Genomic DNA, 16,634 nt, shown 5'->3' with positions numbered 1-16,634 from the left:
ATATGGATGGTAATTTGTGTCCTAGCTTCTCTACTTCCAATCTAGTTCTCTACTAATGGCCTGGGAAAAGCAGTGGAAGATGACCCAAATATTTGGGCCCCTCCCATCCATGCGGGAGACCCAGCTAAAGCTGATTTCCGGCTTCGGCCTGGCCCAGCCCTAGCCACTGTAGCCATCTGGGGAGTGACCCAGTGGATGAAGATCTCTATCTCTTCCTTTCTCTCTGTAATTCTTTCAAATAAATAAGTAAACTCCCCCAATCCCCGCCCTCCAAAAGGAATAATAGTGTGTATAAAAAGAATGCATCTTCTAGAAAAGAGCTCTACCACCTGCTATGATGTGGAACCATGATGTGCATGTAGGGACCCTTCTGTTGGTGGGCAGTGGCTGCCTCAGGCGGCTGGGGAGAGATGGGTGGAATCGAACTAAGAGACGAGACCTTTCTCATTCATCTTATATGGCTGTCTATTTTTAAATTGATTAGTATGATTTTTAATCTTTTTTTCTAATGAAACAGCATAATGGCAAAGACACAATTATAAGGTAGTAAACTGATTTCTAATTTCCGTTGAGTCAAACAGATTCCAAATTCTTGGATGACAAGAGATTTGTTTAGGGCAAACATTTCTTGGTTCTCCTGCAGGCCTAGCACAGCACCACAGGATTCAGAATCTGCAGGCTCAGTGAATCATCCTCTTTCCCCAAAGGCAGCTTTTGCAAAAGCTTAGAGACTTTTAAAAACCCACAGCCTTCTCAGTTCATCCCCAGGTCTCAGCCTGCCTGCATCCCTTCCTCCCCTTCTCCTTCTTTCTTTTGCCTTTATCTTAGAACATTCTGTGCAGCACTTAGGGAAACTCAAGAAGTATTGTTATGCTCGTCAGAACTGAGCCTATGAAGATGGTGCCCTGGGAGAAGTGAAAAATCAAAGCTGTTTGTAAGAGAAGAAAAGGTAAAGAGAATCCCTGATGCAAAGGGGGCACCTCAGTGGTGAGGGGTCCCTAGGGCGAGCAACAGCCACTCCAGGGCATCCGGGACACCCAGCCTGTTCCTTAACGCCTTTGCCTTCCAATCTCCCAGAGCCGAAGCTGACTCCATGGATGCTGTAGGCTGGAGTGGGCTGTACTCCAGAATCTCCCAGGGAAGCAAGCACCTTTACTCCTCCAGGGCCCTGCTCAGCTCTCTGTTTTGGAAATGTGTCTGCAGAGACCCAGTCCGTGAGCTCCAAGCCCCACCCGTATCCCTCGCCCCGTTAGAAACTACTGGTTTAGTCCATTCCTTAGTCCACACAAGAAAACCAAGGCTCAAGATGCCAAATGACTTGCCTGGGAAAAAAATGGTCACACTGTAACCCACAAATGGAAAAGAAGGGACGGAACTCAGGTCTCTCTGTTCAAGGTTCCCTCTACCAGTTACCCAGGAACTACCCCAAAACAGTCTATCCACAACCCCAAAGGAGCTGGGTCCTTGAAGAGGAAAAAAAAATGTAGCACAGTCTGGGAATGGCTGGGGAAGAGGGGAAGAAGGACGGTAGCCGAAGAGGTTCTGTTGGCTGTGAAGGCCACTGGGCCTCTGCTTCTCCATCTGCCTGAGGGGCTGCACAACAAGGCTGTGTGGTCAAGAACACTGACAAGGAAAACAGGCAGGTCTTGGCCCGGAGTCCCACAGCAGTGCAGCCCAAAGCCTGCCCCCAGAGAGTATCTGCTAGCAGAGGCTGAAATTGCAGGAAACATTTAGCACCTTGCAAAATTAGATTATTGCATCATACGTTAAAAACACAACTATGACACAAATCATCTGGGAAAAGCCCTCTCACGCTCCCAGGAGGGACTGCAACTCCCTGGAGCTGGGCTTCAGGGAGGGTTGTAATCATCACTTACCTAGAGGAATGCTCAGCTCACTGAAAACATCCTCTGGCTCCCAGGAAGGCAAAGAAAGGGGCTGCTTTAGCTCCACCTCAGCATATTCTGGGGACCTCACGGCCAGGGGCTTCGCTTCCAAGTACCTGGGGTTTTCTGCAAGACAGGAGTCAAGACAAAGAGTGGCTGAAACAATGCATTGCAGGCAAAGTAAAACCAGAGAACCATCATTCACAGCTTTTTCAGAGTGCCAAACACAACACCTGGTGAGGTTTTGCTCAGGACGGGATGCAGGGAGGGTGGGCTGCTGATCCACCCACGTTTCACCACCGCAGCTCAGTTTCATTTCCATTCTAGCAGGCAGGGGAATTATTAAAGGGCAAAAGTTGTGTTGCTGTCCACTGGGGCTGGCAAGGGCGGCACTGATAGTTTCACTGCAGGCTTGCCAAGCAGTGCTATCGAGTATAAACTACAAACTCCGACAAGCATGTAGACTACCGGCTGAGACCCGGGCTGGTAACTACAAGGGGGTCCATTAGAGGACCTCCTGCTGGATTCTGGCCTTCTCCAAAGCCTGGCCTCTCTCTCTCTCTCTCCCTCTCTCCCTCTCTCCCTCTCTCCCTCTCTCTCTAGCAACGAGAAAGCAGCTCACCAGGAGAGTTTCCATGGAGACGCAAATCTAGGCAGGTGAAAAAACAGCTCAGGTCAGCTTGACATAGAAGGAAGCCTGAGCCTCCTAGTCACTGGCCAGTTGTGCTGTCCAAACCACGCTGGGTTGAAACACTTGATGTTCTGCACCTGTCCCCTTCCCGATTCTTCCTTCAAACTTGATGCAGCCACAGGTTTGCTACCCAACCAATCTCTGCTTATTTGCATTGGTGAGACTCTTGGAGGATCCAGGCTCTGCTCCCTCCCCCAGAGCCCTTGACAGCTCTTACTTTCCACTTGGCAGAGAACATTGGGGCTTAGCCTATTTTAAACTCTTTCTTTCATGATGTCACAGAGCCAGGCATAGACACAACATCACCTCATGGGGAGGTGGAGGAGATCCTGGGACAAGTTCCGTGTCGCTGCCAGACCCTGGAGAGAAACGTCCAAGCGGCAATGAGAAGGGGGAGCAAGCCATACCCCTTAGGGACAGACTCCTGCTCCTTCCCCATCCCTCCCACACACCCACCCCCAAACCATTGCATAGGTGGGCAACTGCCTACTAGCCAGAAGAGGTCACTGGCTGACCCCCTAGGACCTCCAGCTCCCTTCAATGTGAACTTGAGCACTTGCTAACTGTCCAAGTCCACCTGGGTTTCTTGGCGCAAGAAAGTGTGCCCTTTTTGAGCACTCTGAACACACACAGCATCCAATCTGCCGTCCTTTACGCCATTGCCCTAGAGCCATAGCACGTTCGCCAGGCTCTCAGAGGCTCGCTCCCTCTCTGCACTCGTTGCAACCCTGGTGGGCACCAGGCTTGCTGCCTCTGGCCTGCACAAGCCCCTCCACCTGCGGGTGTGCGGTGGTCAGACCCGCCCGACCCGCTGAGATGAGGGGAGGTAGTTACCCTGGGTCAACACTTCTTGGCAAGCTTGGCGTGGGAGGTCGGTCTCGGTGTGGGGGCTGGCTTTCTCCTCCAGGGGGCCGCCTCCACAAGCCCCATCTTCAGGGGTCCCCTTGGCCTTGCAGTCATCAAGAAATGGGCTAGGCTGCCGGGCTCTCTCCTCTGCTGGCTTGGGGGAAGCCATCTGCTGGACTGCAGGGGCCGGATGAACATCTGAGCCCTCTGTTCCCTTTGCCTCCTTCTCGTAGCAATCTGAGTCCTCCAGCAAGAGGCTGGTCTCGCGTTCAGCTGGCTTCCGCTCAGCATCCAGATTTAGGCCAGGCGTTTCCATGTCCATGTCACTGGGATGGCTTGTGGAGGCAGAAGGCAGCTGTCTGGGCGGCTTCAGGCTCAGTTCTGCAGCCTTGTTCCCTAAGTCTTCCCTGACTCCTGCCTTGGCCAAGTCCAGGTCTAACGTGGTGGCTGCCACACAGGAACGTATTTCAGGGCAGATTTTGTCTTTAGGCTCAAGGGGCACTATTTCTTCCAGTTCTGGGATGTCAGGTTCCATGATAAAATCCTCCTCTTCCCCCACCTCATCCACTGTCACCAGCTCCTCCATGTTCGTGGGATACCAGCTCTCTCCCTCTGTCTCACTCCCACTCTCCCAGGCTTGCTCCTGCACAGAAACACAGAGTGGAGGTCAGAGGATGGCTGAAGGAGTTCAATCAGAATGTACCACGGGAGCCTGGAATGACTCCCTCAAACCAGAAAGCCCCCGAGCATTCTTCCTGCCACCTGGGAACAACTGCAGGAAGCTGGGGAGCAGTGGCCCACTCCAGGCTCAGCCCTCTAATGCATCCTTGGGAAGATGCTCCGGATGGTACAGGATTTGCAAAGAGCCCTCAGCGTTGAATCCACCATGGTGACAGTAAAACAAAAGATTCCAGCCTCTGGCACGTAATAGGTGCCTGATAAAACAGCTTTGTAATGGATGCACGCGCTGCTGGCGCTCTTTCCTTGCATGCACATAGGGCCTCACTCTATGAAATTCCCTCAGAATTCCTCCCAAGTCCCATTCCCCAGCCAGGGTGCAATTTCCCAACCAAAGCTCCCCCCCACCTTAGCTCCGCCTCAAACATCCCTTGTGGCACCCCCAGCAGCCCACAGACTGAGGAGGTCGGCTTCCCTGCCAGCCACAGCCACTGCCCCCGCTTCTCCTGATGGGAAAGGCAGGGAGCTGGCCACCAGCCAAACAGCCCCAGCCTAGGAGGACAGCAACTGGGTTCTCTTATTTAAATGAAGTAAAGCAATCTGAACACACCTAGGGCCTGGGCCTGCCAAGCTCAGGGTCCAGCTGGAGGAACTAAAGCTGCAACCCCTAGTCATTGAAGGACCTGCCTAGTTGGGGAACCCGAGTTTTGTTTCAGGTGTGTTGTCTCCCAACAGCCTTGCCAAGTTGCTGGAGACGGAGGTGTAGACCAGGCCACAGGCTGAGAGCTTTGTAAAGACTGAAGATCCCTGGCAAAGCCATTCCTCCAAAAAGGCCATTCACAGATCCCCAGGGCAGGTGACCCAGGCCAGGGGCTGCAGGGCAGATGTGCCCAGCCTGCTGGACACTGGGACACACTCTACCTTCTTTGTCCTTGTGTCTTCTGGGTCAGAGGCCCCTGTTTCTCTCTCCTGTCCGTCCACGGCTAGGGGGCTTTCTTCTGGGCCCTCTTGTTCCTCTTTTGCGGCCTTACCAAAGAAAGCACAGAACAAACCCGATCAACAGTGAGCAGCGGCAGGAGGGAGAGCAGGGCTCGGTGCCGGCAGACACAGCTACGGTCACTGTGTTGCCGCACGGAACCCCTTGGAGGCAGCTGCAGTTGCCATCTGCCTTTTCTAAGCAAGCAAACTGCAGCCCAGAGAGGTAAGGTAACTTGCTCATGGTCACACAGGCAGATGGAGGCAGAGCATCACCTTGAAGGGCTGGCTGAGGGCATGAGGCAGCTGAGACCTTGGGAAGCGAGGTCTTGCTTTGCAGTGAGGGTGAGTAGCAGCAGCCCAGGCAGACTGACTGTAGAGGCTGAGACCCTGGGGGTGACCGTAAGATGATATTTCCCCAATAGAGCTATCTTGAACACACACACACACACACACACACACACACACACACATAAAATAACATTCAGGAGGGAGCTTTGGGCACAGCTTGGGACACATACATCCCACATCAGAGTGCCAGGCTTTGAGTTCCGCCTTCCTTCTGCTCTGTTGTCCTGCTAATGTACCACAGATGGGAGGCAGAAGCTGATGGCTCAAGTAGTTGAGACCCTGCCACCCATGAGGGAGACCTGGGTGAATTTCCAGGCTCCTGGCTTTGGCGTGGCCTGGCCCTGGCTGTTGTGGACATCTGGGGAGTGTACCAGTGGCCATCTCTGTCTCTGTGTTTCAATTAAATAAATCGATTTTCTAGAAAAAAATCACATTCGGGCTACTCATAAGTAGAAGAGGATTTGTCACCAGATAGTATGTTGTCACCAGTCCTGACTTAGAGCTGTGGTTCAAATTAGTAGTTCCCTCCCTTCTTTCAGGATGATGCCCAAGTGTGTGAGATGAAGCAGGTGCTCTGTTTCAGAACGAGGGTCTCTAACCAGCCTTTACAACAGTCAGCAAGCTGTGACCTGTGGGACAAAGCTGACAAGTAACCTCCTGCCCTCCATGTGTGCATAGTCTGGGAGTTAAGGGGGAAGAGGGGGTGGGGTTCTAATTTGAAATAGCCACATTTTAAATACTTATGTAAAGGCATGTGTCAGAGGCTGTTTTGTGTGGGCCTGTACAGACTAACATGTTTATGATCTGGTCCTGGATAGGGAACATTTATCAGCCCTGCTGTAGAAGTTTCTGGGAGATTGTCCCAGGCTTGAACTTTGGCCACCCAATCGCCTACTCCCAAGCTTCCTCAGGGGCCCACCGCACTTTCTGGACATTTTCGGTTGGGGCAGGTTCAAAGGAAATGATTCCATCTCAGATGCTTTCCAACCAGACACACCCCCCTGGCAGCTGACAAGGAGCCAGTCGGGGCAGGAGTTCAGGGATGACTGGTTTAGCCGGTTGTTACTGACAGGGACAGGCAGTTCCAGTCCCCAAGCCCTCACTCTCCCCAACGCCTGCAGCAGAAGATCCCACAGCAAGCTTGCTTTGGTCTCCTGGGCTCACCTTGGCGTACATCAACCACAAACACCTCGTCAGGCAGCAGAAGCCACAGCTTCACTTGCCTTGATACCCAGCGCCTTCCTTAACCTCACCTTTTGCAGGCATCACGTGTTGTCAGGCTCCTAGGTAAACCCAGGAGCGACCTCCTCCAGCTCAAGCTGGGAGGGGCTGAGCCAAAAACTTCCCCGCAGCAGGTAGATCCCTCGCTCTTCCTCCCTAGGAAATTGGGAAGCCCTGCGACTACTTCCAGGTGAGCACAGAAACTTCAGAGGAACAAGGCAAGTCCTGTGTCCGGATCTCAGATACCACGTTAGGTTCCAGCTGTTCCAAGTCAGGTTCTGCCCCCTCAGTAGCCAGGCTTACTGCCACACTACATACTCCCTGCCCTCCTAGGTCTGCTCTGCAATCTTCCCACAAACCTGTTCTTCCCAAGCAGTCCAGAATGCACATTCCAGGGCTGGCATTGTGGTTAAGCTGCCACCTGCAATGTTGGCATCCCATAGGAATGTCAGTTCGAGTCCTGGCTGCTCTGCCTCTGATCCAGCTCCCTGCTAAGGCATCTGGAGAAACAGCAGAAGATGACCTATGTACCTGGGCCCCGGCTACCTATGTGGGAAGCTAGCATGGATTTCCGGGACCCAGCCCCGGCCACTGCAGCCACTTGCAGAGAAAATCAGAAGATTACAGACTTCAGTCTCTCTCGGTCGTTTCTTCTTTATAACTCTGCTTTCCAAATAAAATAAATAAATAATCCTTAAAAAATCTTTTATCTAAAGAAGAAGAAAAAAAGATCCTTCCAAAATACAAACATTGTCAGATTCTCTAAGGATTTTTGCTTACACCTTTCCTTTGCTCCCCCTTACACTCTCCTGCAAAGTCGTGAGGAATGTAGCTCTAGTTGTCCTATCAGCTTTGCCGCCCACTATGCTAACCGGGACTCGGTCTCTGCTCCATTAACACTGGCCTCCAGCCATGCACAGGGACCCTTGCATGTGCCTTCTGTCCGCACCCAGGAAACAGTCACCATTCCCTTAAATCCAGGAGTCGTATCCTAACCTGGGCTCAGGATTGGCACTGCCGACAGCGGCGACCTGGAGTCCCTTCTTAGCCCTTTTGCTGCTCTGAGGCCTCTCTGCTTCCCACACCTTCGCAGGAGACTAGGAACTCCATGAGACCTGGGGCCACTTCAGCATCACTCCCACCCACAGCCCAGGCTGGGATGCATGTGAGCCACAGAAAGATTTTGGTTTGTAGTTTCTGAAGTGTGGGGAATTCCATAAGGATTTGGAATTCAGTCTTCTCATTAGAAAATGGGCATCTGGTGGCACAGGATACATATTCCTGAATGGGCAGCTGTAGAATGGAGCTGAGCTGTGGCCAGCCACTCACATCAGACAGGTGCCACATTCTTCGTCTGCCACAGTCTCATCACTCCCATTGGCCCCCACTCGAGTCACTGGGTCCTGCATCACTGCTGTGCCTCCCCCAGGCACCCCGGGTTGAGGACTGGCTCTCCTGGATGAACATGGCCGCCACAAGCACTAAGAAGCATACCCTGGCTACAGCTTGGGCACTTTCTCCAGAGAGCGCAGGGTTTTTAATGAGCACAGGCTTATTAACGAGGCACCACAGTCTTGGGGTCACACCCGTTCTACAAACAAGCAAACAAGGATGGAGAACAGGGTGGGGCCTGATTCCTGGGTGCCACCTCTTCCCCTTCCCTCACCCCTCTGAGTCTAGATGCGTTTCCCATTTTCCACCGGGTGCTGTTGACAAGGAGCACAGGAGACACAATCCCTGCCTCCTGGAGGTTCCCTGTGGAGGATGGGGTGGCAAGGAAAGACATGAAATCAAAGAGCAGTCAGTGATGAAGATAATCCCAAACAGGAGCTGGGATCAACCTGGAGAATGTGGCAATGACCAAAGATAACAGACTTGACCAGGAAATAACATGAGCTTCCGGGGTTGGAAGAGGCTTCCCAGCAGGGAAGCAACATTCAGACTCTCTGCTTGGCAGGGACCTGGTGGGGCAGAAAGCAGCAACGCTCTGGCCTGAGTCCTGCTGCCTTCATTCCCAAGTTCAGCTGCTGTGTTCTGCCCCACTCTTGGGGCAGCCCTGGGGACTTCCAGGTTTTTTTTTTTTTTTTTTTTTTTTTTTTTCCAGTTCATGGTACAGACTCTTGAGAACTGGGCAGAAAGCTCTGTTATGCTGTTATTTCAATCTATGCCACTGGGTTGCTCAGCTCCAGTCCTGCAGCAACAACCTGTGGGGAACTCCCAGTCCCTACTGACCTCACTCAGGGCCTAGGAAAGACAGGGCCAGGCAGGGGGACATGTTAGTGGGGAAACACATGCAGCTTTCTGGGTCTCTTTGCTTTGGGGCTCTTGGGTGTGCTGACAGGTGGTGTCACTGGAGCAGGTGGGGGACACTGGAGGAAGAAGGTTCCCACAGAATAGCTTCAGAGCTGAGGGCATGAGTGTGAAGGGCAGTTTCACCCTTTGCCTTGGAGGGCAGAGGGTTTGCAGACTGGTGGCTCATGTAGGAGGTCCAGGCTTAAGTCCCTGCCAACTCTTACTCTTCATTCCTCTGAGTCTTTTCTTGTAGTACCAACGAATCATCAGCGCCCCGGACACCTCTAAATAGGTAGATACACTGTTCTTTAAAAACATCTACTAGGGGGCTGGCATTGGGGCATAGTAGGTTAAACCAACTGCATTTGACACTGGCATCCCATATTGAAGTGCTGTTTCAAATCTTGGCAACTAATTTTATTTTTTTTAAGTTTTATTTGTTTATTTGAAAGGTAGAGTTATAGAGACAAAGATCTTCCATCTGCTGGTTCACTCTTCAAATGACGGCAATGGCCGGAGCTGAGCTAGGGCCAAAGCCAAGAGCCAGGAAGCTTCCTTAGGGTCTCCCAGAATCTGCATTCCACTCTTCCCCTCCCACCTGGACCCAGAACACACAAGGCCTTTCTAGGCACGCCTGTACACTCTGCTCTCACAATACTCCAGAACACCCAGCAGTGGGCCCTTCCTTCATCTCTTCTAGTGGTGGCCCAGGGGCGGTGGAGGGGTGGGCTAGACATTGAGTGAACTAAAACCCCATGCCTGAACTTACACATTCACATATGATGGTACTTTACAAAGCTCATGGAAAAACGGAACTAACAGCAGTAGAAGACTACCCAAGTGCTTGGGTTTCCGCTACCCATATGGCAGATGGAGTTCCAGCTTTGATCTGAGGGCTGCACTTGTTGCAGGTGTAAGATCTCTCTGTGTCTCCATCTCTCACTCTCCCTGTCACTGTGTGATTCTCTCTCACTCTGCCCTTCAAACAAACATCTTTAAAAAATGTACCAGTTCACCAGGTCCTTGGGATCTAGTTCGAGACCTTAGCAAGGCATACAACATCCCTTTCCTAGGCTTATCTCCTGTGCTTCCCTCTGCTCCATCAGTCCTGAAAAAACTGTGAGTTTGAAGTGAATTGCAAAGGTTGTAACAGGAAACAAACAAACAGCATCCTGTCAATGGGGTGCTGAGCTTTTGTCCAGTACACCCTCCCAGGATGTCTGGTTCTACCAGGGTCCGCACTTTTCATGATCATGAGCACAACTATTTAACAAACACACAAGTTACAAAAAAAAAAAACTGATCATAATGAAAACTGCAGACGAACTTCACCTGATCCTCTAGACTTTGTGCAAGAGGCCAGTTTTTCACCTATTAGCATATTCTTGGAATCCCTGACAAACTATACAGGTTACCACTCTCTGGATTCTCCTTTTTGCTGACTTTTCCATCACAGTTTCCTCCTTAATCAGTAAGCTAAATAAAATCTCTGACATATTCACAAATGTTTGTAACCAGGCCCATGATTTCAGTTTTTGAAATCATTATCCTTTAACATGGCCTAAAGATGCAGCCACATCAAGAATTTCAGGGTTCCCAAAACTGTCATTCTTACTACTGCCCTTACTCTGCCTTTACCAAGAACGGAAACTACCTTTCTCCTACTTTCTGTACCCAGTTCAAATGCCCCCTCCTCCATGCAGCCATGCCTCTCATCCTTCGCAGAGCTCACTGTCCACAGAACAGTTTGCCAACTCTGACTTCTGGCATGAGTGCTGCCGCATGTAAACAATTTTGATAGGCTTGTTTCTACCCTTATATCTTGGGCTCTACCCTAAACTGGACTCTGTCCTGTTCCTTAGACCCTCTGTACCTACCACACACCGCCTGACAAAGCAACACTCCGGCAATGTGTGTGTGTGGATGAGTGCTGGAGGAATGACTGGAAATACTACTGTTCAGTGCTCATGGAGTAGCCAACTGGACTCCTGATGTATATTTAGCAGGGATCACCAACTCCTGATGATGAGAGCATAAGCATGGAGGATTTAAAAACAGGGTCCTTATGCAAGCCTCCAAAGCTCTGCTACCCCTATTTTTACTTCAATATAGAGGCTCTGACAAGGAGGGAGTATGAGCATATGCCAAGTCAGATTACAAACCTGGTACCCAACACCGTTCTCATGAGTCCCCAGGGAGAACTACTCCACAAGGAGTAGGCCCTTTGTGATGCTCGGAGGGAGGTGTCGGCTTTGTACAAGTGGAACTGAAATACTGAGAGCCGTGTCTAGAGAAACACAACAGGCTCTGGGTCTCTGGTGTAATGTGAAGGGTGGTGGCAGCTTCCCCGCCTCTCCCAGGAGCTCTGGGCCTGGTATGCTTCCAGCAGAAGAGAGAGAAACACAGGCACCCAAGTTGTAATCTCCCTTGGCAAATCCCATGCAAACAGCTCGGGGCCACTGCACTCTGGACAAACACGGCCCTGACTTCCATCCAGTAAAGGCAACATGTGCCATGGGACTGGGGCCAGATCGCCCGGGCAGCATTGTGGCTCTGCCCTTTCCTGACCATGTGTCCCTGGGCAAACAGCTGCTCGCTGTGGCTCAGTTTCCTCATCCACAGTAATCAGAGCGCCCACCTTGGGGTGGCTGTGAGGAGCAGATGACTAAACTGAGAGAAGGCTCTCAGCATTGTGCTGGACATGTAGCAAGATGCCAAGAGTGCTCATCACCACCATGCTACTCCTACGGTGATGCTCCTATGGGACCTGCCTCCTCTTACCTGGGGCGGGGAGTTGCATCATTACCTCATTCTCCGTCATTTTGCTTTCTTTTCTATCATCAGCTCCTTCTTGGTCTCTATCAGGTCTCTGCTTGGACTTGGCGCCCTCAGGGGCCCTAGTGACCTTGGGCCCCAGCCCGGCTTCCTTGCCTGAGTCATCGGGGTAGGGGTGCCTGCTCTCCCGCAGCCTGGCCTCTTCTTTCCGCCTGGACCGTCCAGGGGCCTCCTGCTGCTGTTGCTTCACATGCTTGTCCGATTTGGCTTTGGGCTCTTTCCGGTAGTAGCCGTCTTCCCGGCTTTTGTAGCTTGATGCACAGTGGACTGGGATGGGGGACCCGGATCTTGCATACTTGTCCCGGTAGCCCCTCCCTCCTTCCAGTCGCTCATCCACATCGGCCTTGTCCGGCTGCCGGGGGTAGTGCTTGCGATCGTGTGCCCACGCGTCCGTCCTGTCCCTCTTTTCCTCCCCATTCTCCCTCCAGGGGCCTGAGTCTCGCTCCTCGTCCCTCCTGGTATAAGGAGAGAGCTCCCACGAGTCCCGGCCGTTGCCCCAGTCTGCTCGGGAGGGGCCTGGGGGACTGTGAGAAGAGCTACAGGAGGTGAAGCTTGGAGTGTGGGACCTTGGGGAGAGGGACCGATTCACTGGACTGCGAGACCGTGGCCTCTCTGGGCCGTACCTGCCAGGGAGCAAAAGAGCAGGATCAGAATCTGCATTCCACTCTTCCCCTCCCACCTGGACCCAGAACACACAAGGCCTTTCTAGGCACGCCTGTACACTCTGCTCTCACAATACTCCAGAACACCCAGCAGTGGGCCCTTCCTTCATCTCTCTTCTAGTGGTGGCCCAGGGGCGGTGGAGGGGTGGGCTAGACATTGAGTGAACTAAAACCCCATGCCTGAACTTACACATTCACATATGATGGTACTTTACAAAGCTCATGGAAAAACGGAACTAACAGCTAAGTTGATTTTCATATAAATTCATTTATTTAAAAAGATTTATTTCTTGGAAAGGCAAGTACACACAGAGAGAAACAGAGACATAGAAACGGAAAGAGATGCTTTCCGTCCACTGGCTCATCTCCAAATAGCTTCCATGGCAAGGGCTGAACAAGGCCGAAACCAGGAACCAGGTTCCACCTGGGTGGCAGGGGCCCGGGCGCTGGGGCCATTTTCTGTTGCTTTCCCAGGAGTGTTACGAGCAGCTGGATCAGAAGTAGAGCAGTTGGGACCCAGCTGGCACTTACGGATGTCTGTGTTCAGACAGCAGCTTAAACCACTGCGCCACAGTGAGGGCCCCTTGGTACAAAAACATTTTCAAGTCCATACACAGTTTTTTCATAATGTACATTTCTACAAACTTGTGGATTTTCTGTGAACTTCTTGAAGACCATCACACACACACACACCACACACACACACACACACGTTACTAAGTACATCAGCTAAGTCCTATCGTCAGAACTCTAGTAGGATGAGCATTTTCCCCTTGGCTCTCAAATACCGAAAATCCCTGCAGCCCTCACTGACCAGGAGGCAGCAAGGCAAGGCTCCCAAGGATCATCATGAGGGAAACAGCCTGGGCTCCTGCCCTCTCTGGTGGGGTGAGAGCGCCCCCTGTGGCCCCTCTGCACAAGACCCCAAAATGTGCCAGCCTCGCACAGGCCCCTGCAGCTCTCTACTCGGGAGTGCAGTCACTGTAACCAGCTTTTAGCTCCGGCTTGGCCTGCTCACAAACCTCAGCAGGAAGAAACAGACTAGAAAACGGAATGCATTCAATGTGCAGGGTAAATGACAGCTGAGGTGGGACTGGGGGAATCACCCACATTCTTGTTCCTGGATCTGCATGCAGCTTGTGGCTTGAAGCTCTGAAGTCCCCGCCCCACTCCTCACCTCTGCACACCATCAGGCTGACCAAGTGTTAACACATCTATATTCCCTTCCAATACAGAGAAGCAGCTGAGAAGCAGCCCAGCGCCTAGCCTTTTCCCAAGGCGTAACTGCAGCAGCACTTCTGGACTGGACTGGATCAGCGCCAAGAAGGGCAGACGAATGGGTCAGGGGGAAGGACAGACCATGCTGTGATTGGATAAACCAAAAGGGACGAGACTGCCCCAGACACAGGGTCAAGACCTCACCTGTCTGCTTCCCGGAACAAATCCCTCTCCCTCTGGGAATGGATGTCCTGGATGATGGCAGCCACAGCTTTCCCAGGTTTCTAGAAAAACAAGAGAGAGGGCAGCTTCAATAAAGCACAGAGGAGCAGCTGGAATGTGGGCTGTTCCCCGTCCAAGCCCTTTGTGCAGGAGGACATAAGGTGTAGTGCCAGGGATGTAGAATGGGAGCACCTGCTGAGCGGCTGGGGAGGTGGCTGCTGAGTGGTCCAGGGAGCACGGTGCACACAGGGCAGGAGAAGAAAGCCCTGTGCCTACCAGCCATATGCTGGCAACAAGTAGCATTTGTTAATGCCCATCTCCTCTGAATGTGGTTTTACGTGAAACATAAAAGGGAAGAGGGAAGGCAGGGAGGGAGGCAGGACAGTGGTATTACACATTTGGAAAGAGCCTCGAAGCTCACTGCATGCAGCCCTCACATTCTGTGTATGTGCAGACTAAGACTTAGAGCCTTTCCCTGCCTAACTCCAAGAACCTGTCACATGGTGTTCTATGCAGAGAGCGTCCTTCTGGGCTGGGCTAACGGACACATTCAAGGTCACATTCAAGACATGAACTGGGATATATCACCCGTAAGCTCCTCTCCCTGTTTCATGCCCCTTTCAACACCTTTCTCCTTCATCCACAGGTGTCATTTGATGCTCAAAGTAACATGAGGTGGGCAGTGTGCCATGTGCTAACAGCTACGGATGCCAGGAAAGGCTCTGCCCTTCCCAGGGGTCACTCTGTGGTGGTTGTCTGAAGTCAGGAGCAAACTCTGTTCCAAAGTCCCAATCCCAAACAATTTCCTAAACCCAGCAAGGACTAACAGTGACAGAATAATAATAATAAAAACCAATGACTGGGGCAGCAGTTGGTGCTCTGCTTACGGTGCTGCGCCTCCACGGTGGAGTGCCTGGGTTGGTTTGCTACCTGGCTCAGCTTCCTAACTGCAGCCGCCTGCCAGTGAGGATCCTGTGAGGCAGCAGTGATGGCTCAAGCAACCAGGCTGCACTGTTCTACCGGGTTCCCCACATGAGAGACCTGGAGTGAATTCTCTGCTCTGTCTTCAGCCTGGCCCAGCCTCAGCTATTGTGGCCACATGGGGAGTGAGTCAGAGGGTAGGAGTTCTCTTTGTTTGCCTATCTGTTCCCTGTTCTATTCCCTACTATCTCTCAATAAACAAACAAAACTTTAAAAACAAATTATTAAAAAAATTCACAAGCACAAAAGAAAGCAGGAACATCTCCTAAGAGATTCTATGGGATCTAGCCCCAATAAAAGTGCACTGAGCATAGAGTCTTACTGAATGTGAGTTATATTGCAATAAAGCTGATTTAAAAACGCATTAAAACTCCTCATCTTGTAATGTCAACTTTTAGCAGAGCTTTATTAAGAAATTTAATCAGGCCTGGAGCAGTAGCCTAGCAGCTAAAGTCCTCGCCTTGCATGCACCAGGATCCCATATGGACACTGGTTCTAATTCCAGCAGCCCCACTTCCCATCCAGCTCTCTGCTTGTGGCCTGAGAAAGCAGTCCAGGCTGACTCAAAGCTTTATAACCCTGCACCTGCATGAGAGGCCCGGAAGAAACTTCTGGCTCCTGGCTTCAGATTGGATCAGCTGCAGGCATTGCGGCCACTTAGGGGGTGAATCAGCAGATGGAAGATCTTTCTCTCTGTCTCTCCTCCTCTCTGTATATCTGACTTTCCAATAAAAATAAATAAATCATTTTTTAAAAAGCCACAGTCTTTTAAAAATAAAAAATAAATTTAATCAACCATTGCTTTCATCATTGACCTTCTATGCTATTTACTAAGTCACAAAATCTTGCAGGCCATGCAGTCATGTGGTGTCATTACGAATCTCATTTCACAGGTGGGAAAGGCAGGTGCAGAGGCATATTCTAGCTGGGACTGGAATGCTGTGGGCACTGTGAGTGGCCATGGCTTAGAAAAGCATGGAGGAAAGACAAGGATAAAGGGAAACAGGCCTGTGGTTCAGGACCAGACTGAAGGAAGAAATCCAAATGCTCAAACCAGGGTGGGATCTCTTGTCAACAAAAGGAAATTAATCCAAAAATGAGGCCATGACTTCTACCCCCTTGGCTGTGTAGAAGTAGGTGGGTAGGCGGCCAGACAATCCCCTGTGCAAGAAGCAGCTAGGGAACCTACCCTGGTCACAATATTTTCCCTAAAAGGATTCTGTAAAACCTCAACAAATGGCATGTTACATTTAACCGTAGTGTAAAGGTTGGTCTCCTCTAAGCATATGAAAGTCCACCTGCAAATAACCAGATCACCCAGAACACTCTCTGTCCACTAGCAACTCAATTGCTTGAAATGCACTCCAACCAGAGACCCAAGGCCAAACAAGACAAGAGGCCACAACTAGTGGCATATGCTGAGAATGCCTTCTTCCCCCATACCTGAGACCTCTGGCTCTTTAGCCAGGTGTGCTGGTTCCTTCAGGGATGACAGCACTGAACATGTATACCATTGACTGGGTCTTCTTCTTGACTTATACTCAGCCTCACAATAGAAGTTGGCTACTGTGTCACTCAAGGAAAGATCAACCAGGATGGCTGGTCCACAGAAAGATAACACCCCTCAACTCTCCTCCCCTCCCCTCCCCACAGTGCTGCCTTCACACAAGCGAGTATCAGGCTGGGGAAAGTTGGCAGGAGCCATCAAGGCCAAATTCATGGGATGAGATGTGCTGTTCCTGGGAAGTCATATCTTGGGCCTCAAATCCATAGCTC

General features: G+C 51.3%; 1 protein-coding gene across 5 annotated transcripts in view; it reads right to left on the bottom strand.

The window, feature by feature from the left end:
* Positions 1-16,634, bottom strand: part of RBM20 (RNA binding motif protein 20) — a 185,796-nt gene that overhangs the window by 11,431 nt on the left and 157,731 nt on the right. For all 5 annotated transcript variants that reach the window (XM_058671388.1, XM_058671391.1, XM_058671392.1 and 2 more), the window contains exons 8-12: positions 13,860-13,939; positions 11,747-12,398; positions 5,023-5,127; positions 3,412-4,066; positions 1,878-2,012 (exon numbers count right to left, since the gene is read on the bottom strand). In XM_058671388.1, the coding sequence (XP_058527371.1) occupies positions 1,878-2,012; positions 3,412-4,066; positions 5,023-5,127; positions 11,747-12,398; positions 13,860-13,939 (1,627 nt within the window). The remainder of the gene's footprint in view (positions 1-1,877; positions 2,013-3,411; positions 4,067-5,022; positions 5,128-11,746; positions 12,399-13,859; positions 13,940-16,634) is intronic.

This window comes from Ochotona princeps, chromosome 13 (genome assembly GCF_030435755.1).
Source record: "Ochotona princeps isolate mOchPri1 chromosome 13, mOchPri1.hap1, whole genome shotgun sequence".
NCBI classification, from domain to species: Eukaryota; Metazoa; Chordata; class Mammalia; order Lagomorpha; family Ochotonidae; genus Ochotona; species Ochotona princeps.
This window is presented reverse-complemented; position numbering and strand designations above follow the sequence as displayed.